Source organism: Chrysemys picta, chromosome 5 (genome assembly GCF_011386835.1).
Source record: "Chrysemys picta bellii isolate R12L10 chromosome 5, ASM1138683v2, whole genome shotgun sequence".
Lineage (NCBI taxonomy): Eukaryota > Metazoa > Chordata > Testudines > Emydidae > Chrysemys > Chrysemys picta.
Window position 1 is genome coordinate 18569219 of NC_088795.1, and position 22041 is coordinate 18591259.

General features: G+C 38.6%; 1 protein-coding gene across 4 annotated transcripts in view; it reads left to right on the forward strand.

Moving 5' to 3' along the window:
• Nucleotides 1–22041, forward strand: part of STPG2 (sperm tail PG-rich repeat containing 2) — a 424532-nt gene that overhangs the window by 13641 nt on the left and 388850 nt on the right. For all 4 annotated transcript variants that reach the window (XR_010601227.1, XM_005278473.5, XM_042856391.2 and 1 more), the window contains 2 exons: nt 17500–17615; nt 19880–19991. Coding sequence is in view for 3 of the 4 variants with exons in the window: in XM_005278473.5 (XP_005278530.1) it covers nt 17500–17615; nt 19880–19991 (228 nt within the window). In the remaining variant the exon portion in view is untranslated. The remainder of the gene's footprint in view (nt 1–17499; nt 17616–19879; nt 19992–22041) is intronic.

Genomic DNA, 22041 nt, shown 5'->3' on the forward strand with positions numbered 1-22041 from the left:
CCTAAACCTCCCCCACTACAATTTGAGACCATTACTCCTTGTTCTGTCATCTGGTACCACTGAGAACAGTCTAGATCCATCCCCTTTGGAGCCCCCTTTCAGGTAGTTGAAAGCAGCTATCAAATCCTCCCTCATTCTTCTCTTCTGCAGACTAAACAATCCCACTTCCCTCAGCCTCTCCTCATAAGTCATGTGCTCCAGCCCCCTAATCATTTTTGTTGCCCTCCGCTGGACTCTATCCAATTTTTCCACACCCTTCTTGTAGTGTTGGGCCCAAAACTGGACACAGTACTCCAGATGAGGCCTCAGCAATGTCGAATAGAGGGGAATGATCATGTCCCTCAATCTGCTGGCAATGCCCCTACTTATACAGCCCCAAATGCTGTTAGCCTTCTTGGCAACAAGGGCACACTGTTGACTCATATCTAGCTTCTCATCCACTGTAACCCCTAGGTCCTTTTCTGCAGAACTGCTGCCTAGCCACTTGGTCCCTAGTCTGTAGCAGTGCATGGGATTCTTCCGTCCTAAGTGCAGGACTCTGCACTTTTCCTTGTTGAACCTCATCAGATTTCTTTTGGCCCAATCCTCTAATTTATCTGTGTCCCTCTGTATCCTATCTCTACCCTCCAGCATATCTACCACTCCTCCCAGTTTAGTGTCATCTGCAAACTTGCTGAGGGTGCAGTCCACGCTATCCTCAAGATCATTAATGAAGATATTGAATAAAACCGGCCCCAGGACCGACCCTTGGTTGATACCGGCTGCCAACTAGACATGGAGCCATTGATCACTACCCATTGAGCCCGATGATCTAGCTAGCTTTCTATCCACCTTATAGTCCATTCATCCAGCCCATACTTCTTTAACTTGCCGGCAAGATTACTGTGATGTTCCCCTGGAATCCTCTGTCAGGACTCCAGTTCTACTCCAGTCCCCGTGATAGACTGAGACTGATTTTTTACTTTTTTTAAAAGCTTTGTTAAAGTCAAGGAATAACACGTCCACTGCTTTCCCCACAGAGCCAGTTATCTCGTCATAGAAGGCAATTAGGTTCGTCAGGCATGACTTGCCCTTGGTGAATCCATGCTGACTGTTTCTGATCACTTTCCTCTCCTCTAAGTGCTTCAGAATTGATTCTTTGAGAACCTGCTCCATGATTTTTCCAGGCACTGAGGTGAGGCTGACTGGCCTGTATTTCCCTGGATCCTCCATCTTTCCTTTTTTTAAAGATGGGCACTACATTAGCCTTTTTCCAGTCATCTGGGACCTCCCCTGATCCCTATGAGTTTTCAAAGATAATGGTCAATGGCTCTGCAATCAAATCTGCCATCTCCTTTAGCACCCTCGGATGCAGCGCATCCAGTCGCATGGACTTGTGCTCGTCCAGCTTTTCTAAATAGTCCCGAACCACTTCTTTCTCCACAGAGGGCTGGTCACCTCCTCCCCATGCTGTGCTGCTCAGTGCAGCAGTCTGGGAGCTGACCTTGTTCGTGAAGACAGAGGCAAAAAAAGCATTGAGTACATTAGCTTTTTCCACATCCTCTGTCACTAGGTTGCCTCCCTCATTCAGTAAGGGGCCCATACTTTCCTTGACTTTCTTTTTGTTGCTAACATACCTGAAGAAACCCTTATTGTTACTCTTAACATCTCTTGCTAGCTGCAACTCCAAGTGTGATTTGGCCTTCCTGATTTCACTCCTGCATGCCTGAGCAATATTTTTATACTCCTCCCTAGTCCAGTCTTCCACTTCTTGTAAGCTTCTTTTTTGTGTTTAAGATCAGCAAGGATTTCACTGTTAAGCCAAGCTGGTCCCCTGCCATATTTACTATTCTTTCTACACATCGGAATGGTTTGTTCCTGCAACCTCAATAAGGATTCTTTAAAATACAGCTAGCTCTCCTGGACTCCTTTCCCCCTCATGTTATTCTCCCAGGGGATCCTGCCCATCAGTTCCCCGAAGGAGTCAAAGTCTGCTTTTCTGAAGTCCAGGGTCTGTATTCTGCTGCTCTCCTTTCTTCCTTGTGTCAGGATCCTGAACTTGACCATCTCATGGTCACTGCCTCCCAGGTTCCCGTCCAGTTTTTCTTCCCCTACTAATTCTTCCATGTTTGTGAGCAGCAGGTCAAGAAGAGCTCTGCCCCTAGTTGGTTCCTCCAGCACTTGCACCAGGAAATTGTCCCCTACACTTTTCAAAAACTTCCTGGATTTTCTGTGCACTGCTGTATTGCTCTCCCAGCAGATATCAGGGTGATTAAAGTCTCCCATGAGAACCAGGGCCTGAGATCTAGTAACTTCTGTTAGTTGCCTGAAGAAAACTTTGTTCACCTCATCCTCCTGGTCTGGTGGTCTATAGCAGACTCCCACCACGACATCATCCTTGTTGCACACACTTCTAAATTTAATCCAGAGACTCTCAGGTTTTTCGGTAGTTTCACACCGGAGCTCTGAGCAGTCATACTGCTCTTATATACAGTGCAACTCCCCCACCTTTTCTGCCCTGCCTATCCTTCCTGAACAGTTTATATCCATCCATGACAGTACTCCAGTGATGTGAGTTATCACATCATAATTCCTTGACTATGCCAGGACTTCCAGTTCTCCCTGCTTGTTTCCTAGACTTCTTGCCTTTGCGTATAGGCCCTTAAGATAACTCGCTGATCGTCCTGCTTTCTCAGTATGAGGCAGGAGTCCTCCCATCTTGCGCTCTCCTGCTCGTGCTTCCTCCCAGCATCCCACTTCCCCACTTACCTCAGGGCTTTGGTCTCCTACCCCTGGTGAACCTAGTTTAAAGCCTTCCTACTTGCGAAGATGCAACGAAGAGAGGGAAGAGCAGTCCTACTCCGTGAAACACAAGAGCGTTTATGGCTGTTTTGTGTTTTCAGGGTCTTAATTTGCTTTGGCACCATCGTTTATTTTTTAAAGAGTAAACAATCACTGTAAAAAACTAACAAACACACAACCCCCCTAGTGTGTTCTTTAGTAAAATCTGGAAACTTTAATGAAAAAAAAGACATGAGTCCAAAATAAAAAAGGATCCAGCAAAGAAGTCTGTACAACTCATTAGTACAGAAATGGCATCTCGGTTAGACTTTTGGGCACCACCTTACTTATTTTAATCATAATGCCCATCAGAGACTCTACTCCCCCCCACCCCCCAGTAGAATGTCAACATAAATCAGGATATTGAAATAGTATGGGTTAAAATTTTCACAGATTTCTTGGGAATTTAATTGTTTGACTTCCATTAACATTTATGAGAATTAAACATCGAAATCACAGTTGACTTGCAAAGAATGTTTATTCCAAAGGGCATTGGGACTAAGTCTTTATTTTTTAAGTGTTCTATGAAGACTTGTAGTCCAATCTTTGGTTGTTTTAGTTTGATCCCAAATGACTGAGTACCCAAAACATTAGTTACTGTCTTCAAGGGTTTTCAGACAGATAGGTCCCCTCTATAGCTGAAAGCCCCTAAAGCAGATGCTATGTCTTTGCTGCCAACAAAGTATTCTCTTTACTATGGAATAACTAACATGCATTAGCTGTCCTGCTGTAAAATACTAGTGAAGACATGGCACTGTAGTTTCTACCACAAGGTTAATAAGAGAAGTGGACCGTGGATGGGGAGTATAGGATTGACCTTGCCTAGCTCACCTTGTGATTAAAAACAGCAGTGCCATGTCTTCACTAGGATTTTGCAGTGGGATAGCTAATCTTTGTTAGTTATTGCACAGTAAAAACACAACTTTTTTGGCAGTGAAGACAAAGCTTTAGACTAATATAAAGCCAACATGGGAAAGTAGACCACTGAAATGTTGACCACTGGGTAAGTGAGAGAAAGGAAAAGAAAGTTACCGTTATGCTGTTGGTAGCAACAGCTGCTCTCCCATCTTAAAGGGCTAGACTGTTGATTAACTTCCTTTATACTTTTATTAGACCATAACTAGGCCAATTAGAAGGCCCAGTTTTTGGAAAAGTCCATTGGGTCAGGTACTTTTTTGGGTATTAGAAGGGCAAAAAAGCATGGAGCCATGGATGTGAAGGGAAGGTTTGAAGCTTAGATCTGGAATAAAAATGCGTGGAGATAGCTCCTTCCTCCAAAGTCAGAACAGAGTCAGTATTCACCTATTATTGCTGAACTGGATGTCCTGCACCCCGAAGAAGGAAACTTCTTGATCAAAACCAAAAGGCAGTCACACCTTAGATACTGATATTTCCCTGATCCTTCAGGGAACTAATGACCATTCTGGTCCTTCAAGGAGGGAAAGGATCTGCTGTTATTTAGCAATGTGATGCTAACTTTCTTTTTTATTTTCTATGGGTGGTGTGTCATTTGTTGGTTGTCTCACATCAGGCTTATATAGTGATTTCTACTTTAAAAGATTTGTAAGTTAACAAGGATTTTCTCTTTATGGATTTCTGGTGGGATGACTGTTTTTGGTGATCAGCTGGAATGGAATTGACCAAATGTCTGGATCTCTCAGAGTTAAGGAATCACATGTTTGTAGCTTATGAAAATTAAACTGAACTAAAAACAACCAAGGCAATATGTTACACTGACAAATTTTTCTGCAAAAACCAAACAAAACCAGTACAAATGTATATAAGTCACTAGTTACTTAATGTAGCTCATCTGCAAAATGCATGTGATGCAAAAGTTGTTTAGATTCTGTGTTTTGTAAGAGGTCTCTTGAAGCTTTTCCTCTTTCTTTTGTCTTGTGTAAATTTTTGCCCATTTCTGTTTGTTGTCTGTGATCGGGTGCTTTCAGCAGCATCCTAATCACTGACATTGCTACAGACTGGAGAAGCTGCAGGCCCAGCTGAGGGCAATTATACACTTTCTGTTGAGGGACTGTGAGCACTTGGGTGACAATCACTGGGCTAACAAGGTAATTGGGGAGAATCTAAGGGGAGGAAATAGGAAGCAAGGGGTAGCTCAGAAGGAGGCTGAGAGGGTGAGCTTGTGTGGAGGAGTGAGGGCTGCATGGAAGTCTACCGTTGTTGTAAGCCTGCATTGCACAATATTATTATTATGTAAGAGAGGAATAAATACATATCTTGGTGAAAGATGAGCAGCCTGGTGTGTGTTTGTGACTGTGAAACTACCTAAACTAGCCAGGCAGTGCAGTTCACTGGGTAGTGATGAAGGTGCCCTGTGAGTGTCTCAGTCAGTGGCATTTGTCTTGAGCAAGATGCAAATACAAAGTTCTGTATTTTAGCTGAATGGCATATAATCACTGTTCTTTGTTACAGTTGCATTGTGGTTTTGAGTCCTTTACATATCACCCTTTTTAACTCAAAACTTCACCTTATTCATAGTAATGGGAGACAGTAATTTTTAGTTTGTAATTAACAAAAATAAATATGGGAATAATTCAGCCCTTCTTTGTAGTTAGTGTTTATTCCCTGAAATTATTTTTCCAGCAAGTGCATTAGGGGGCAGCAGAGTCATTAAGTTGACTCCATTCCTAATGATTTCCAAGTGTTATATGCTAACATTGAACAGGAGTTGAAGTTGTTAGCTTTTCCATTTGAAATCCCATTTTCTATGGGTGTATTATGCTGCTACTACAGCAGAGTCTTCATGTAATACTTCACATTTTCAAAGCACTATACAAAGATAAATAACTTCACAAAATACCTGTGTGAGAAAGGTAAATTTTATTTCAGTTTACAGATCGGTTAAATGACATTCAAAGCTGCACAGTAAAATTAGTGTTTGAGCTTGGATCAGACTTAAGAATTCCTGGCTCTCAGACCTCAGATGTTTCACTGGAGCATTCTACCTTACTGTATGTTGGTTGTTTAAAAGGGGGTGGGGGAATACACTGGCAAAAGCTTGCTATCAGGGGCGGCTCCAGGCACCAGCACAGCCAGGGCCGGCGCTTCCATTTAGGCAACCTAGGCGGTCGCCTAGGGCGCCAGCATTTGGGGCGGCGCATTTTGCTGCCCTCGGCGGCAATTCGGCGGCGGGGGGGTCCTTCCGCGCTCCGGGTCTTCGGCGGCAATTCTGTGGCGGGTCCTTCACTCGCTCCGGGACCTGCCGCCGAACTGCCCCGAAGACTGGGAGCGCGGAAGGACCCCCCCGCCGCAGAATTGCCAACGACAACTGGGAGCGCAGAAGGACCCCCGCCTAGGGCGCCAAAAACCCTGGCACCGCTCTTGAGCGCAGCAAGCGCGTGCCTGGGGCAGCAAGCTGCGGGGGGCGGAGTGCCGGTCGCCATGAGGGCGGCAGTCAGGCGGCCTTCGGCGGCATGCCTGCAGGAGGTCCACCAGTCCCGCGGCTTCGGTGGCAATTTGGCGGCGGGTATGCTGAAGGTGCAGGACCGGCAGATCACCCGCAGGCGTGCTGCCAAAGGCCGCCTGACTGCTGTGCTTCAGGTGGCAAAAAGCATAGAGCCGTCCCTGCTTGCTATACAAGGTTTTATTCAAAATTCACATTTCTGTATAACTTTTTAAAAAATCATATTTATTTAGACATTTTACATTCTAAATGTAAAAGAATAAATTAAAGTATTCTGGTTTCCAAAAACTTAAAATGGTTTTGATTTTTAAAAAACTGTCAATCATTTAGTAACTGATAAATCTGAATATTTTTTTTAACATTTTGATCCATACTGAGATTAATGGACACAATAGGGTTTCTGAAATTTTCAACAGAGAATTCTGTACAAGTTGCTTTATAAATGCCAAGTGGTGCTGTAAAGAATTTTTAAAATAATACTGTGGTTATGATGGAGTTGAAGAAAGTTTTCTTCACTGCCAACATAGTTTCGTCAAAGTCCCGACTACTGGATCTCTATACTGTATATATATTTGGGGTGTTTTGCACTGTGAGACTTTTCTATCTATTTTATGGACAAGTCTGATTGTATTCATAGAGAGTTGACTGCTTCCGAGGTAACTGTTCTGTGATGAGAGGTAGACAACAAATGTTGTCTTTAGATTGCAGTCTACAAACTAGGTCTGTATTCTTCATTGGTTGAAGAAGGGAAAAAAACCAACAACTTACCTTGCAAGGGAATACAGAAGAATATCCGTTCTCTTATTGGTGGGGATTATCAACATCTCTCTACACAAGGTGCTTAAGTGCTTTTCTAAATAAGAACCTGAGTGTAGATAATCTTGCCAATTATTCCTGTCTCTAACTTGCTTTCTTTAGGAATAGGTTATAAGTTAACAGTGAGGCAGCTCTGCATTTCTTTTTTCTTGTGGGTGTGGGTTATTTATTTATTTATTTATTTTTTAGTCCTCCGATTTCCTCAATTATTTTAGCCTGATTTTAAGATCTGGATACTGTTTTTGGGAATAGGCAAAGATCAGGGGTGAGAGCCTGGCTGTGCTGAAGGCAATGATAAAACTCCCACTGACTTGGCTTACAGCCTTGTTTGGGATAAAAGTAATCATGTTTAAGTATTTTCATTCTTCTGTGTCTGACTGGGCTCAAAGGATCGAACTGGGCAACTGCTCATTTGTCTTGAGGGCTCTCTTACGTAGAGGTACTATGAGGCTGTGATTTGTAACTTTTGTTATATATTACAGATAATCTTTCTAACCACGATAAGTAGTTTCTGTAGGATTTGTTAATATCTTGATTTTGAAAATATTGCTTGTGGGACTACATAAGTAATAACAATCCCAGTCTATGTTTTCATCAGTGAATATACATGGCAGGCATACACCAGCATTTCAGAACTGGAGAGTTTTACTGTAGTAATAAATGAGTTCCTTTTTTTATAACAACTTTTCTGAAAATTGGATTTTTTTAAGAACACCTATATATTTACAAAAGTTGTATCTGTTTAAATTATATTTTTTACTTATTGTTTCCCTTCATCCAATAAGAGGCTTAGTTAACAAAACAATATAAAACAATATTAGAAAAGAAATAAAATGATAAAAAGCCCAAACAAAGTTGACAATATATTTAAAATATTTTTCAGGTAGTCTTTTCTTTCAGTATGTATATGGAGTGCCTGTGGTAGTCTATTTTTCCTAGATTATTGAGTTTCTTTGCTTATAGAGAGATGATGTGGGAGAGCTGTATAGCTTTTTCATTATATTAATGTGTGCACTACTTTAGTCTGGACCTTCCCTTCTGATCCTTCTTTCCTTCATCTGCTCCTGTTCTCATGTCACTCCCCTGGGTTGGCCTAGTCTTTCCCCATGGGTACTATTTTGGATAAGCTAGGGTGACCAGACAGCAAATGTGAAAAATTGGGATGGGGGTGGGGGATAATAAGAGTCTATATAAGAAAAAGACCCAAAAATCGGGACTGTCCCTATAAAATCAGGACATCTGGTTACCCTAGGATAAGCAATTGAATTCCCAAAGCACTCTGCGTTTCAACCTGATCTAAGGCCTCAGTCCAGCAAAGCACTTAAGCAAGTGTATAACTATAAGCATGTGAGTAGCCCTGATGACTACTACTCACGTGCTTTAAGATAAACATATTTAGGTACTTTGGTGGATTGGGGTGGCTTATACGCAGTACTAATAAAAATCTGTCACTCCTCCTTGTGATACTGGGCCAGACCCTTTGATACTGATGGAGCTCTGCAGAGACTTTAATGAAAGTAACCGTTTGCTATTTTTATAATACAAATACTTAAGTTGTTTAAACTGGTGTGTCAGTGCTTTAAGAGTTAGTTTTAAAAAAGTACAGGTTTGTTTTCTGTGTTTCTTCCAGGGAGTCATGTGAAGGGTTGACATGTTGGTAGCTGCTGTAGAGATGTACTGGTGGGAGTCTCAGGCTGGCACTTAGGGAACTCTTTGGAAATCAAGCTGTTTGCCCATAAAATACAGGTTGGAGGGAAATGTGCTAGTACAATGTGATGAGGACAGACTGGATGAATAGAGCAGTGGAATGGAGAGGTCTGACCTGAGAGCTGTACTCTATGCTAAAGAAACAGGATCTGCAAAAGGCTTATTCCCATTATGAAGATGGTGGCATTAGTAGCTCAAGTTAGGAAAAGGGAAGAAAAATAGCTAAATCGCATGCATGATTTTTTTTTTTTTTTTTAGATTTCTTTAAATATAATTTAAAATACATTTACACAAAATTATAGTTTATTTCACAAATTACATATTTCATGAAGTAGTGTAGTGAGCTGGTTATAAAGGCTCCATAAGCCCAATGTGTGTGTATGTGTATGCAGTTAGTTTGTCCACATCTTCAGGCAATTCGGTCACAGTTTTAATCCAAGCCATTTTATGACTACACATACATAAAGTTTTAGGTAATATTTCAGAATATGAAACACACATTTTGTTTCCATGTAAAACAGCATGTGGAATCATCCCAAATCTGCTTTTCAAAGTTGGGTATTCAAGCTAAGAATATGGCTGGAGTCTGACACTGACATATTAGCTAACGTTGGAATCATGCTGGGAACTACCTGCATGCTTCAACACTGGAAGGCAGTCCATTAGTGCCTGAAATTAATGCACTCTGGGACTTTTAATTCTTCATGGAATCTATTTCCATATTTAATTACGGGAAAGTCATAGAAAAAAGTTACAAAGCACCTTCTTCATCTATTTCATTGTCAACGGGAGTGGCGATTAGTAATTCTTCTTCAAGTTATACTGCAGTGTTCACTTAAAATAATGCAGCTCCTTGCTGAGTTTGCTTCAATTAAGCCATATTTTATTTGCTAATGACTTACCAAGTTGACAATGACCTTGAAGTTGGTATTGTCAACACTTCTTGGCATAAAGAGCTTGGTGATTTAGAGTTATTAAGAGTGCATCAATTTATTCTTCAGTCTATGACAGTATTTCTAAAAGGCTTTTTAATTCCATTACAGATGGGATATTTTACCTGAGTAATGCACAGGCTGGTGAGTTAAGTAGTAGTCAATTTATATTATTTTTAATGCAGAGTTTTAATCTGTGCATGTAAGACAATGATTTTTTAAAAGTGTTTTGAGTTTGAAAAGGAATAGGTAGTTATTGGATCACCTTTAAAATTGCTTTCATTGTGGAACTGCTTGAATCACTAAAAATGCTCTTTCTTGATGTCAAATGTTTGTGGGCTCCAAGATTCTTGCATATTTCTAAACATTTAAGTATTGGATTTCAGTGTGGAATGAAAAAAGCATACTGTATGACAGTCCATCAGGAAAAAAAATTCAACAATTAAAAAAAACGTGTAAATGATTTAATTTTTGTCAAAGCCATTGGTGACAGTAAAATTGAGCTTAGTAATAAATGAAAAGTTAATTCTTTATGAAGTCTGTTCAATAACCTTAAATACAAGAGATTCAGTAATTCATTTACATTTATATTGGTTTATAATTTTGTACACTTTGTCAGATAATCATGCCATAAAAGTAAAACTAAAGGTCTGCATAATTATGAAGTAAGCTGTAGTGGCTGAGTAGAAAGTTTTAGGTCATTAAAATAACATATAGGACAAATCACTGTGATAATGAACTTTAGAGTGTCTGTCGTTAAAACTACTTCTGTATTTCTCAATACATGGTTTTTCCACACTCCCCCTTTCGGAAGGTGATGTTGCATGTCTTTTTAATCCAAATACACAATGCATACATAATTAAACTGCCAACTCATGCAGGTTTGCCTTCAGGGATTTTATCATTACTTAGTTTCTATTTCCTGAAATGTATATTAGATAGTGTCTGTCTTCAAGTGAAAAAAGGCCTGGCCTTGCATAGTGAGCTCAGAAGACAAGCAGCTGGTAATGCTACATATTTTTTTAAAGGTAAAAACATAAATTCATTAAAATGTAATTTTCCTAATTGATGCATTTGAATTACTTTATTTTTGGGTTTCCTTACTTGATTTGATTTTGGCTCTGTATGCTGAATATACGTTATTTTTAATTGTTTTTCATTGAGCCACCATTTTTTTTCATTCATATCTTTAAAAATTGACTTTTTCTATATTGTCTTAAAAAATGAGTAATTTACTGTAAAAATTAACTTCTATGGAACCATACCATAACTGAAAAAATCGGATTACAGTAACCCTTTCCCTTCCTCATGCTATCCCTTTACTTTCACAGGGTCACATCCAAAATTATAGTATAAGGTCTTGGGAATAGGGACTGTACCATTGTATCTGTTCTATAAAGTGCCTAACACACGTCTGAATACTGAATAAATGATATATAATACATGAAAATACATCTATTCCTTACATACTCGATTTCAAGTAATTAGCAAACTAAGGCCCAATTCAAGATGGCACTTAACTTAAGCATGTGTGTGTAAAGCACAAATATGAATATTATTTTGAACTTTCGTAAACTAAATAAAGCAATTCTAAAATTGCTCATTGATCAAATCATATGTCTTAAACATTTTACTGTATCAAGCATTACTAAAGGCATTTATAGCAATATTTTGAAGTTGGGATAACATAGTTATCAAGTACTGAGCACAGGCTGCTTAAGACATTTTTTTATTAGTACATATCTGATTAGTTTTCTTTCCTACCACTATTAGTGGTATAATATATATTATAATATGTGCTAAAAATAAATTAGTAAGGGAACAAGACAAATAATTTTCCCATTAATCATGCAATGTGTCTGATTTTAAAAAATGCATACTAAATTTTTAATTTAGTGTCCTTTTCAATTTTTCATGGAAGATAATTTTTAAATATAGGGTGAAATCCTGTCTTATTTAAATCAATGGCAAAACTCCCATTGACTACAATGGAATAAGCCAGAATTTTTAAAGCAAGCTTTGTATGAAGTAGGAGAATCCCTGCAGATGTCTCTTAATTAAAAAAAAAAATTATATGATTTTCAATACCACTATCATTAAACACACGATCCATTTTATTTATAGGATAACTAAAGGACTTTGTATATACATCAGGGACATTCAGGATATAACCGTGGTTCCCAAACTGGGGTTCGTGAAATGTTACAGGGGGTTCTCGGGGGCGGGGGGGGGAATCCCTAATGGCAGACAGAGCTGTCCCTTGGGACCCTGGGTAGCACGGGGTCAGCAGCCCGGAGCCCCTGGACTTCCAAGAGCTAAGCAGATCAAAGCAAGCATCTCTATCACACTGAGGAGATTTAAACTTCAAGACTCCTTATAAGAAATGGAAAGGGAGGTGGATATTTTTTGCTATTTTTAAAATTAAATAGGCAGCTAGTATTGTTTTTAAAATTATTATGAAGAACAAGTTTAGGCTTTGTTGTAATGTGCATTGTTTGTCTGGACTGCTCAAGACCTGAATGCTTGTGTAGGAGGAACTCTTTGAGTTGGCTTCATAAATACCTTCATGCTGTTTCACATCTGATACTCCTTGATGAAACATAGGAGCCTTGTCTTATAACAGGCTTATTCAAAGTGTTACAAGCTATGAAAGTGAGATCTTGGAAGTGTTGCCGTTTTCATAATGTAATAAAAATACTGCAATGATAAATACACCGCTACCTCAATATAATCGACCCGATATAACACAACTTCGGATAGAACGCGGTAAAGCAGTGCTCCGGAGGGGCGGGGCTGTGCACTCCGGTGGATCAAAGCTCGTTCAATATCATGCGGTTTCACCTATAGTGCGGTAAGATTTTCTGGCTCCCGAGGACAGTGTTATATCGAGGTAGAGGTGTAATAAATAATGGGTAATAATCATGTCATAAAACAAATTTTATATTTCCAAGATCACTGCTTTTATAAATTTATACTCAAGTAAAGGAGAAAATCCCTGGAAATATTCATTTTTAGGAGGGGGTTCACAACACTTGACATTTTAGTAAAAGGGGTTCACAGGTTGTTAAAGTTTGGGAACCACTGGGATATAAAAAGTTCAATACATATGTGTCCTTAATATATACTTCTGAATAGAATTTAAATATAGGCCAGATACTCTTGCACTGTATGAAGTTATTTGCTTGCCAGGTATTGCTTCCCTTGAGAGAAAAACAAAAGCATATGAATGAAATGATGTCCTAGTAACATGACAGTCTACCTGTGTCAATTTTCCTTCTTAATGGGCCTTGATATCCTTACTATAGCTCTGAGTATTCTTAAAAATGTCCCTTGTTCATACCCCACAAGCTTGCTATTTTCACAGCAGCTGTTCTTCTGGACAGGATTCCATTTGAAGGACATTTATACTTCACCCATTCAGTGGTCAAAAAAATTAAGACTGACTGATGTGAGCCCATTCTCACCCAATGTCTCCACAGAGCGCGGACAATATGTTGGAGTTTAGGGCTATCAAACATTGGGGGTCCTCTGACTCCTAGCCAGAGTGGTTCAAATGGACTGGACATTTCCTGCTGTGGGAAGGTTCTGCTCCATGCACAGATCCCCACAGGATGATCTGGCCCTAATCTTTTCCAATTAAATGAAGTCCGCTCTAGCCAGATCTGAACAATGGCATTATTTACAGTTGTGGCAGTATATTAGAACAATAGTAAATGAGGCCTGACAGAAGCCTCCTGATGGTGCTAAAGCCCTGTTAACTGTGAAAATTAGATGTAGTGCTCACCAAGAACCTTTTATATAATTTTTCTATATCTATAATAGTGGTATCTTATACCAGTCATAGGAGGTGAAAGTGAGGTAGAGGTGTACAAGAAAGGAAAATATTTTGGTTTCTTAGTTTTGTAACAGTTGACAAAATTTTATGTAAAATTTGAATTTTAATCTATAGCGGGCACCTCTGAAAATGGGTAGAATGGGTCCAGGAATTATACATTTTTGACAAAGGGGTCAGAACTGTGTCAGACATTGTATCCCTATGTTTTCAGATCTGTGAAGTCATGTGCATATTGGGAAAAGGTGACAGGGAAGACTATCATCCTTCTGAACAAGGACTTTTGCTAATCAAACTTCGTATATGTGCTTGGACTAACATTTCACCAAGGACAGCATCCTGGACGCAGAGTCCATTAATGGTGGCAAAGAGAATAATTTTTAAGATATTGGAAAGACAGGGCTCACACAACAGAGGCTGAATGGAGGTTAGCCTTACTCATCTCTTGGGATAATGATTTTTTTCATATGCAAGGAAGGGAGATCTATTTGAAAACATGTGGAAACCATTTATGGATTATACTGATGGGTCTGGATTAACGTGTGAAAATATATGCTGCACTATATTTGTTAGGTGAATTGCTATATAGGGAAGATGAAACCTTTAAATATGCATTCCACCATCAAGTATTCTGGTACTTGTTTTGTTTATTTAGCAAATTTGTTTATTTGCTTTATTTTCTGGGCAAGTAGTAGTAGGAGTGCGCATGTTTCCAGGTAGATGAGAGTAACAGTATTCTCTGATGTTTTGTAAGCATATGCATTATGAGTCTTGCCCAGCATCTCATGGGATGTCTATGACAGATTGAGTAATAGAACCCAGCTGTTCTAGGTCATAGTCCAGTGCCTGAAACACAATACTTCTTGCAACCCTCTGCCTCGTTCACTCTCCACTCTTTGAACTGAATAAGGCAGAGGTCATGTGGAAAAGTATGTGGTCCTGTAACTAAAGACTGTACCATAATGCATACACTCAGAAGGTTGCAATTCTGCTAACTTTTTTGAAGATGTGACTTTACAACTTTAATGTTCTTTTTCATGTAGTTTTTAAATGTCATTTACTATATTTTTTTGAAAAGCAAACTGAAAAAAAAATCCCACTCATTGCATCATGGAATAATAATGACTGACTCATGGGTCATCAGCAAGGTTTGAATTCAGGATCTCAAGATTCACAGGACAGATCTCTACCACTTATATTATGAGGGTAACTGATAGCAGTAATAGGCTGTTATCCTTTATGTGGACCAGTCATTAGAGGGAGGCATAGCACATTTTGCCTGTGACTTACACAACTATTTTCTAGACATCAGAAGAACATTGGGAATCAAGATTCCTTGGTTAGATTCCTGGTTCTGGAAGGGAGTGTGATCTAGTAGTTTCAGATAGCCAAGCATACAGATTTGTAATAGTCATTTTCAAATGCAGTGTCACTTAAACGGATGGGATTTGGAGCCATATTGGAGTCAGGGTTCTAGTTCCAGGGATGCTAGACGTGTTCTTGTTCAAGCTGTTACGTACCCTTTCTGTAAAATGAGGAGAACATTTACCTACCTTTTAAGTCTTGCTCAATAGTAAGTTTACTACTTTACTAGTCACTGGAAGGTGCTTGGCTGAAGTGTAGAAAAGACTCCTTCCCCTACACCAGAGGGAAAGGGATGCTGTTGTGCATGTGTCCCATCTGAAGTTCCAGCTCTGTGCCTACTACAAAGAAACCAAAGTGGAGCATGGGAGCATACGCAGGGCATAAGCATGTAGGTGTTCTGTGGGGCTGGGGCATGCTTAGTGCAGATAGAATGCCTGAAAATTCTAGCTGCAAACCTCTAAAAAACACTTACTCATAAGTGATGATGATTTTCAGAGGTTTATAAGTCAAGAAGTTCTGGGTGGATTTTCTTGGGGAGAGCAAAAGGCACCTCTCTGACTCTAGGACTGACTTCCTCTTGATGCTCAAGTCCCTGTTCCAAACGGTGGAAGAATTACAGTTCTTCAAAGAAACAAAGATTTTTTTTCAATATTGGGAAAGCTACCTATTGTTTTCTAACTTCGTTCTTAAAAATTGCTGAACTGTTTTTGCCAAAAGTTTTAAAAAACTCAAAGACTAGGCATGGGAAATTTCAGCCTGAATGATTGTTTAGCACTATTTTAAGCAGCTGAAAATGGGCTTATGTCATCCTTGACTAGAGGCACTGCTACCATATCTGCCTAATATACCACCTTTTCCACTGTAACCTAATTTTTCTGTCTTGTATACCAGTAATATGTATCCAAGGATCATGTTTCTGAGAAAGAAGTTATGTTCATTCTGGTTCCGGTTTTAAGTTTCTGCAATTGTTGTAAAAAGCTTTATATTTTTTGTTTGGGATTTTCAAAGATACTTTAGGGTCAGGTGTCCAACTCCTATTGAATTTCATACCAGACTTTCTCAAACTCTTTTATAAATTGCAGCCTCTGTTCCTAACAGTTATTCCTTAATGTTTGTCCTTTTAAATGTTTGACATGAAATTGGGTCAAATTCAGGGGTCTTGACTGGTCTTTACTTCCAATATTTGGGTACACCTGAATGCAAAACTCAGGTGTTAACAACCCAAACCAAGGTTTGCACAAACACCCTGTGAACCAAAGTTAGTGAATTTTACACAGCTTTACATATTTTCTCCAGCCATTTAAGACTCATGACCTGTGTGTAAATTATTTATGTAACCAGTGACCTAGGCACAAATGTGAAATAGGAACATGACATGAATGGATAGTGGGGCAGAACAATGTGACATGAAGATGAAATTTAAATTGTTTGACATGCCCTTCATTAAGGGACCTGTCTCTTCTGGTCTACCTTATCTGAAGTCCATTGAATGTTATATGAGAGGATATGCATTTGACTGCTAGAGTGATGAGTGTGTGGCTGCATAGACGTGGTATAATTGGACAGAAAATGGATGAGTGGCATCGAGGGCTAAAGTTATTACTTGATGCAGAATGCTGCATCTAAGTTTTGGTATATTTGTCCTTTTCGTATTTTGTGTTACATGGGGTTATTAGTCCATATATTTTGGAGGGGAACTGCTAATGGGCACCTGCTTTTTCACATCAATTATGGATGTGTCTTTGAGAAAGCTACAGACCATTGACCTGATGTGTCAAGGTCTGACTAGGGAGCTATTCTGTATGTGAAAGTGAAAATGAGGGCCCTAACTAGAGTAAATACAGAAATAAATATGGTCATTTTAGGAGAGATGTGAATTTAGAAATACTACTTGCCGATTTATCTATGTACACTAGAGCTGGTGGGGAAACTGAATTTTGGTTCCTAAGAAATATTTTTCTCCCAATTTGGGATGACAAGCCAAAATCTCAAACATGATCATGGTACTGAGATTCACAATATTCCACCAAAACATGGTGTTTCCGAAATGAACTGTGCTCCCTGGGATTTCCGGCTGCCCCCCGAATGAGAGTCTGGTCAGTTTCACACCAGCTACTAAGAAGTGAAACTGATAGGAATTATGTCAAATTCAGTCCTCACTTCCATAGTCTCCAGCTCCATGGCAATCAGCCTGGTAGGCTGCTGGGGAGCCTGGGAAGCCTTGGGTCCTTAGTAGCCCACCTGGTGAGCTGAAGGGGAGCTGGTGTTCCCAAGCTCTGAGGCTTCTGGCTTAGCAGGGTGCCGAGGAAGCAGGTGGGCAAGCAGGCAGGGAACATCCCTTGGGGCCATCAGAAGTTTGGTTGTAATGGAACTGTTTCCACAACATGTTTTGTTTTCGATTAGTTGGCAGATTTAGACAAAAACAAGTTTTTCTGGAATTTTTATGATCAGCTCAGATGTACACAAACCAAGATGCAGTGTAATAACATTTGAATCACACTTGGGGAAACAGATCTGTCTATGTTTTTAAGTTTTGTATGTGTTAGAGATCAGGGGTAGAAAATTTGGCCCCCAAACTGTAAAATGTCTTTATCTTTATTTTTCAGAATGGTACGTATTCTGCCATGAAGTATAAAGGAGTACATTTTGGTAATCTAACAGGAAAACGTAGTGAATTTAAAGCTCAAGCAGGGCCTGGACCTGGGGAGTATGACATAACTCAGTAAGTAAAAATATGCCATTTTTTACTTTGTCTATGAATTCCAAAAAGAGGTAGTCTTCAAATTAATTTCAATGACATAATTATTTGATTTGACTTGTATTATACAAAAGAATTGGTTATCCATCCCAAGCCAGTAATTATTAAAAATCGAGGGGCACAGCTTAAAGTATGGAAATACACAGTTAAGATTGCCAAACAATGCCACCTACCCAGACAATTCCACTTATTTACTTGGGAAATTCCCATTAAGAATTGTCTTTGTTGCTTATTGTCCAGGAGCAATGAAAATAAAATTAAAAAGGTTTGTTTTAGTGACAAGCAGGATAGTCAATGATTGCAAAAGTATAAACTTCCTTCAGAAGCTCTTGTGTGCTATGACTAAAACTTGAATTCTGAACGATAGGAAACCTGCACACCATAGGACAATGGATGAGAAATATATTCTAGTGATACTCATGCCTGGCTAGTGTAATATGTCAATAGCCATGTTCAGAGCAGGGTAAAGATTTTTCAGTCTTACTCCACTTATTAGGCTGTCACTAACTGTCTATTCTGCTATATAAAAAATGAATTTGTGCCTGCTTTACTGTGTTGTGACTGAGCAAATGCTTAAGTCCTTTATCTCCTGGCATATGAAAAAGAAGGGTTTGTACATTAGCCCTTAATTTAAAAATGACTTTCAATGGTATTTAGGTGCTAACCTGCATAGGCACTTCTGTAAATCCCGTTTGGTGCCTATATGCATCTTTAGATATCAAAATACATTTGTAAATCTGGCCCTAAGTGCCTAAATCAATTTTGAAAATGGGACTAAGTATATGTCTATATTACAGTGGCACAGCTATGGTGTTGCAGCTCTACCACAGTACCACTCTAGAGTAGACACTTCGTAGATTAATGGAAGGAACTTTCCATCAGTGTAGTTAATCTTCTTTTCTGAGGGGCAGTAACTAGGTCACTGGAAGAATTCATCAGCTGTTGTAGATATGTCTACACCAGCAATTAAGTCGACCAAAGAACGTTGCACATAGTGTGAAATTTTTCACAGCCCTGAGCAAGGTAGCTAGGTTGATCTAATTTTTAAGTGTAGACCACGCTGTATGCTCCTAAGTCTCTTAGACACTTGAATTTTTTTTTTAACCCTCTATCTGGTACTTGTAGGGCCAGAAACTAACCTGAGATATGCATATTCAGTTCACATTGAAGGCAATCAGTATTTGTGGATGGGCTTTGAGGGCAGAATTTGTCTGAGTGGTCTAATGTTTAGCATTCTCTGCAGGTAGGCGTAAGTTTTAATTCTATGAAGAGTGAACTTTAATGCTTGATGGACTTAAGCATGTACTTCATTGTTTTCTTGAATCGTGGCCTGTGTTTATAGAATTTTAGAATGTACTTAAAATTAAACCTGTGCTTAAATGATCTGCTGAATAAGGGCCAGGTAATATCTGCCATAGAATTTTAAATGTTAAAACTGATGCTTGAATAAATGGTGAATTGATTAGGAAGTGGTAGAGATAAATATTTACAGCTAATTTTAACATTCCTTAGCTACAGTTGATTGGTGTTAATCTGTTAGTCAAGTATCTGTCATGATTTAATCATTTTCCAGCCTTCTGTAGGTCTCTTGGAATGCCAGGCAAGAGGATGACATTTTAAGTAACCAATAGAAATAATTTTATCGTTTTTAAGGGCCTTTCCTTGAAATCTGTGCCTCTCTATATTTAAATTATAAAGGGGTTCTCTTCTGAGCATTGCCACTATAAAATTCAAAAGCCTCTCAGTATTTTAAATGAGTTTGTGCTATAAATAGGCAGATCTTGTCAGTATTACATTACAGTATTAGTTACAGTATTAAATCTACAGTTAAAGTAAGAACTTTATAAGTCACTTGAGGCTTTGCTTTTCAATGCACCTATAGCTAATAGGACAGAAACCCTAACTTGTCTGGCCTTTGATTTTTAGCTTTTTCTCCTTTGCATTGTTGCTAGACTCAACCTGTGATAATGACTACATAGTTTTGAATATGAAAAAGTAACAAACCAAAATTAGTGAAACATGATTTGTGTGGCTTCTGCAGGTTTACAGTGTAATTGTACAATATGTTTACACTCTCCCATTAGTGAGTAATCCTGGCTTTCATTAAATATTACAAACAGCAGCTGTTTGTTGTATAGTCAAAGGACAAAAGGCTTTCACTAGGCGTATTTACATGTTCAGGCATTTAAAACTGAAGACTCATAAATCTCTCTTTAAACTTTCTAAAGGGAAAGTGCACTGCATTATTGGAATGTCAACATCAAAAAGGAAGACAAGAAAAAATATGAACCCTATGTCCCACGGTATCATGAAGTAATAGTATTACAGGAAGAAAAGAAGGTAATGCCAATTCAGCTATTTACTAGTACATAAAAAAACAATTTATTGTGGGATTGAAACACTGGGATTTGAAGATTGTATAGACTGCAATTTATATTGAAATATGAAAGAAGACTTTCTTGATTTAAAAAAAAAATTGTAGCCTGTTTATTGAGCTTTTAGTTCTCACATTTGATTTCTTCCTTTTGCCTTTTCTTAAAAGTTGCTTTACAGCAGGCAAAATATTTTATTTGAAGGGGCACAAGCTTTTTTTCCTTATTGCTAGAAATAATGAAAGGGAAAATATGTTTAAACTGATCTTTTTGGAATGGCATGACAAACCTTACATTAGATTATAAGTAATCATTATTCATCTTAGAAGTCAGCATGATCCACTAAATATACTTGTACTTTAAAATCTATTTAGAAGGCTAATTAGAAAAATACCTTTTGTTATTCTTTTGGCTTTCTTTGAAATGTTTTTGAAATGAATACATAGAATTTTGTTATTCTTTTGTTTTGCATTGCAGAATATTTGAGCCCCTAGAGATGCATGTGGAAAGAAAAAAGGAAAGTTGAACCAAAAACAGTTATAAATTTATAACGGTTTATTCTTAGAATCATAGAACTGGAAGGGGCCTTGAGAGGTCAACTAGTCCAGTCCCCTGCACTCAAGGCAGGACTAAATATTATCTAGACCATCCCTGACAGGTATTTGGAGATTTTTAAGAGCAGGTTGAACAATGATGGAGATTCCACAACCTCCCTAGGCAATTTATTCAGTCAACATGGGTTCACCGAGGGCAAGTCAATTTATTCCAGAAATAATGTTTTTTATTCAATATTAAACCATAGAGTCGATAGTGATACTGTAAGTTGAATGAATTAAGGGGGATGCAGTATAATTATCACTCTATCTGAATTACATGTTAAAAAAAAAAGTTTGATAGTGTGTTCCAGGGAGGCAAGTAGAGGATGGGAAACTTAAACTATGAAGTCAGCAAATCCTAAATTTTCTGAATTTGAGCTCCAAGATACAAGTGTAGAGGAGGGAGCTAACCGGAATCAAGCAATCAGTTTTGGATGAAAATGTTGGAGTCTGCAAATTCAGTATTCTGCAAGGCTCCAGATACTCCCTTCAGTGGAAAATCTATATTTTTTTGGAATGGCCATTTGCTAGCTACTCACTTTCTACACAAAATCAAGAAAAGGGAAATGAAAATAAACCAGGAGTCAGAAACTGCTGGGGAATTAAGTGGAACATAACTAGAAAATAACTCAACCATAAATGTACCAAAACAGAAGGGAATGCTTGGTGATAAGCACCAATGGCTCTGTCCTGTGACCTTTTTGTCAGGGAGGTGCCAGTTGTGGCTCCATACTAGAGATTGAATTGAGTTTTGCACGCAAAGTAGGGATGCAGTTACTTTGATATGTGTGAAAAATAGAGCATAGCCTCCCCAAAGTTATAGCATTTACTCTTTGAGTACAGAATTAATTTTCTGAGAATTTATAAGTAAATTTGTTAGGAATTAAAATTAATTTAAAAAGAGGGTGCTTAAAAATAACACCTTCTATCAAACCTTTTTGTGGTATATAATCTTAATAACAGAATGACACAGACTCTTCAAACTTTGTAAATATTAAAATTCACTGTAATCTTGTGTATAGATTACATTAATGAATTTTTTAGGGTTAATGGTCAGTTTCTCCCAGAAGAGGCAGAAGAAAAACGTTCTACTACAGAGAATTGCATGAAGAACTGCCCACTTTCAAAATAGCTGAGTATTCCTCTTTATCCTGACATCATAGGGAAACACCATCTTCCTGAAGGGCCCCTGTGCTTCCATATCCTAGGGAACAATAAGAAATGGTGTGGCCATCTTGAAAGAGACCAATCTTGTGAATTTCTTTGGAAGGAGATTTTAATCAACAGCCTCTACTGACAGATAAACCTTCAGTCATGAAAAATAATGGCAACCAATGACTATTTTAAATATTTATTTTCATAAGCTACCTGTTGCATCGTATATTCTCAACATAGAGATCAGGAGGGAGGAAGGTACTAAGA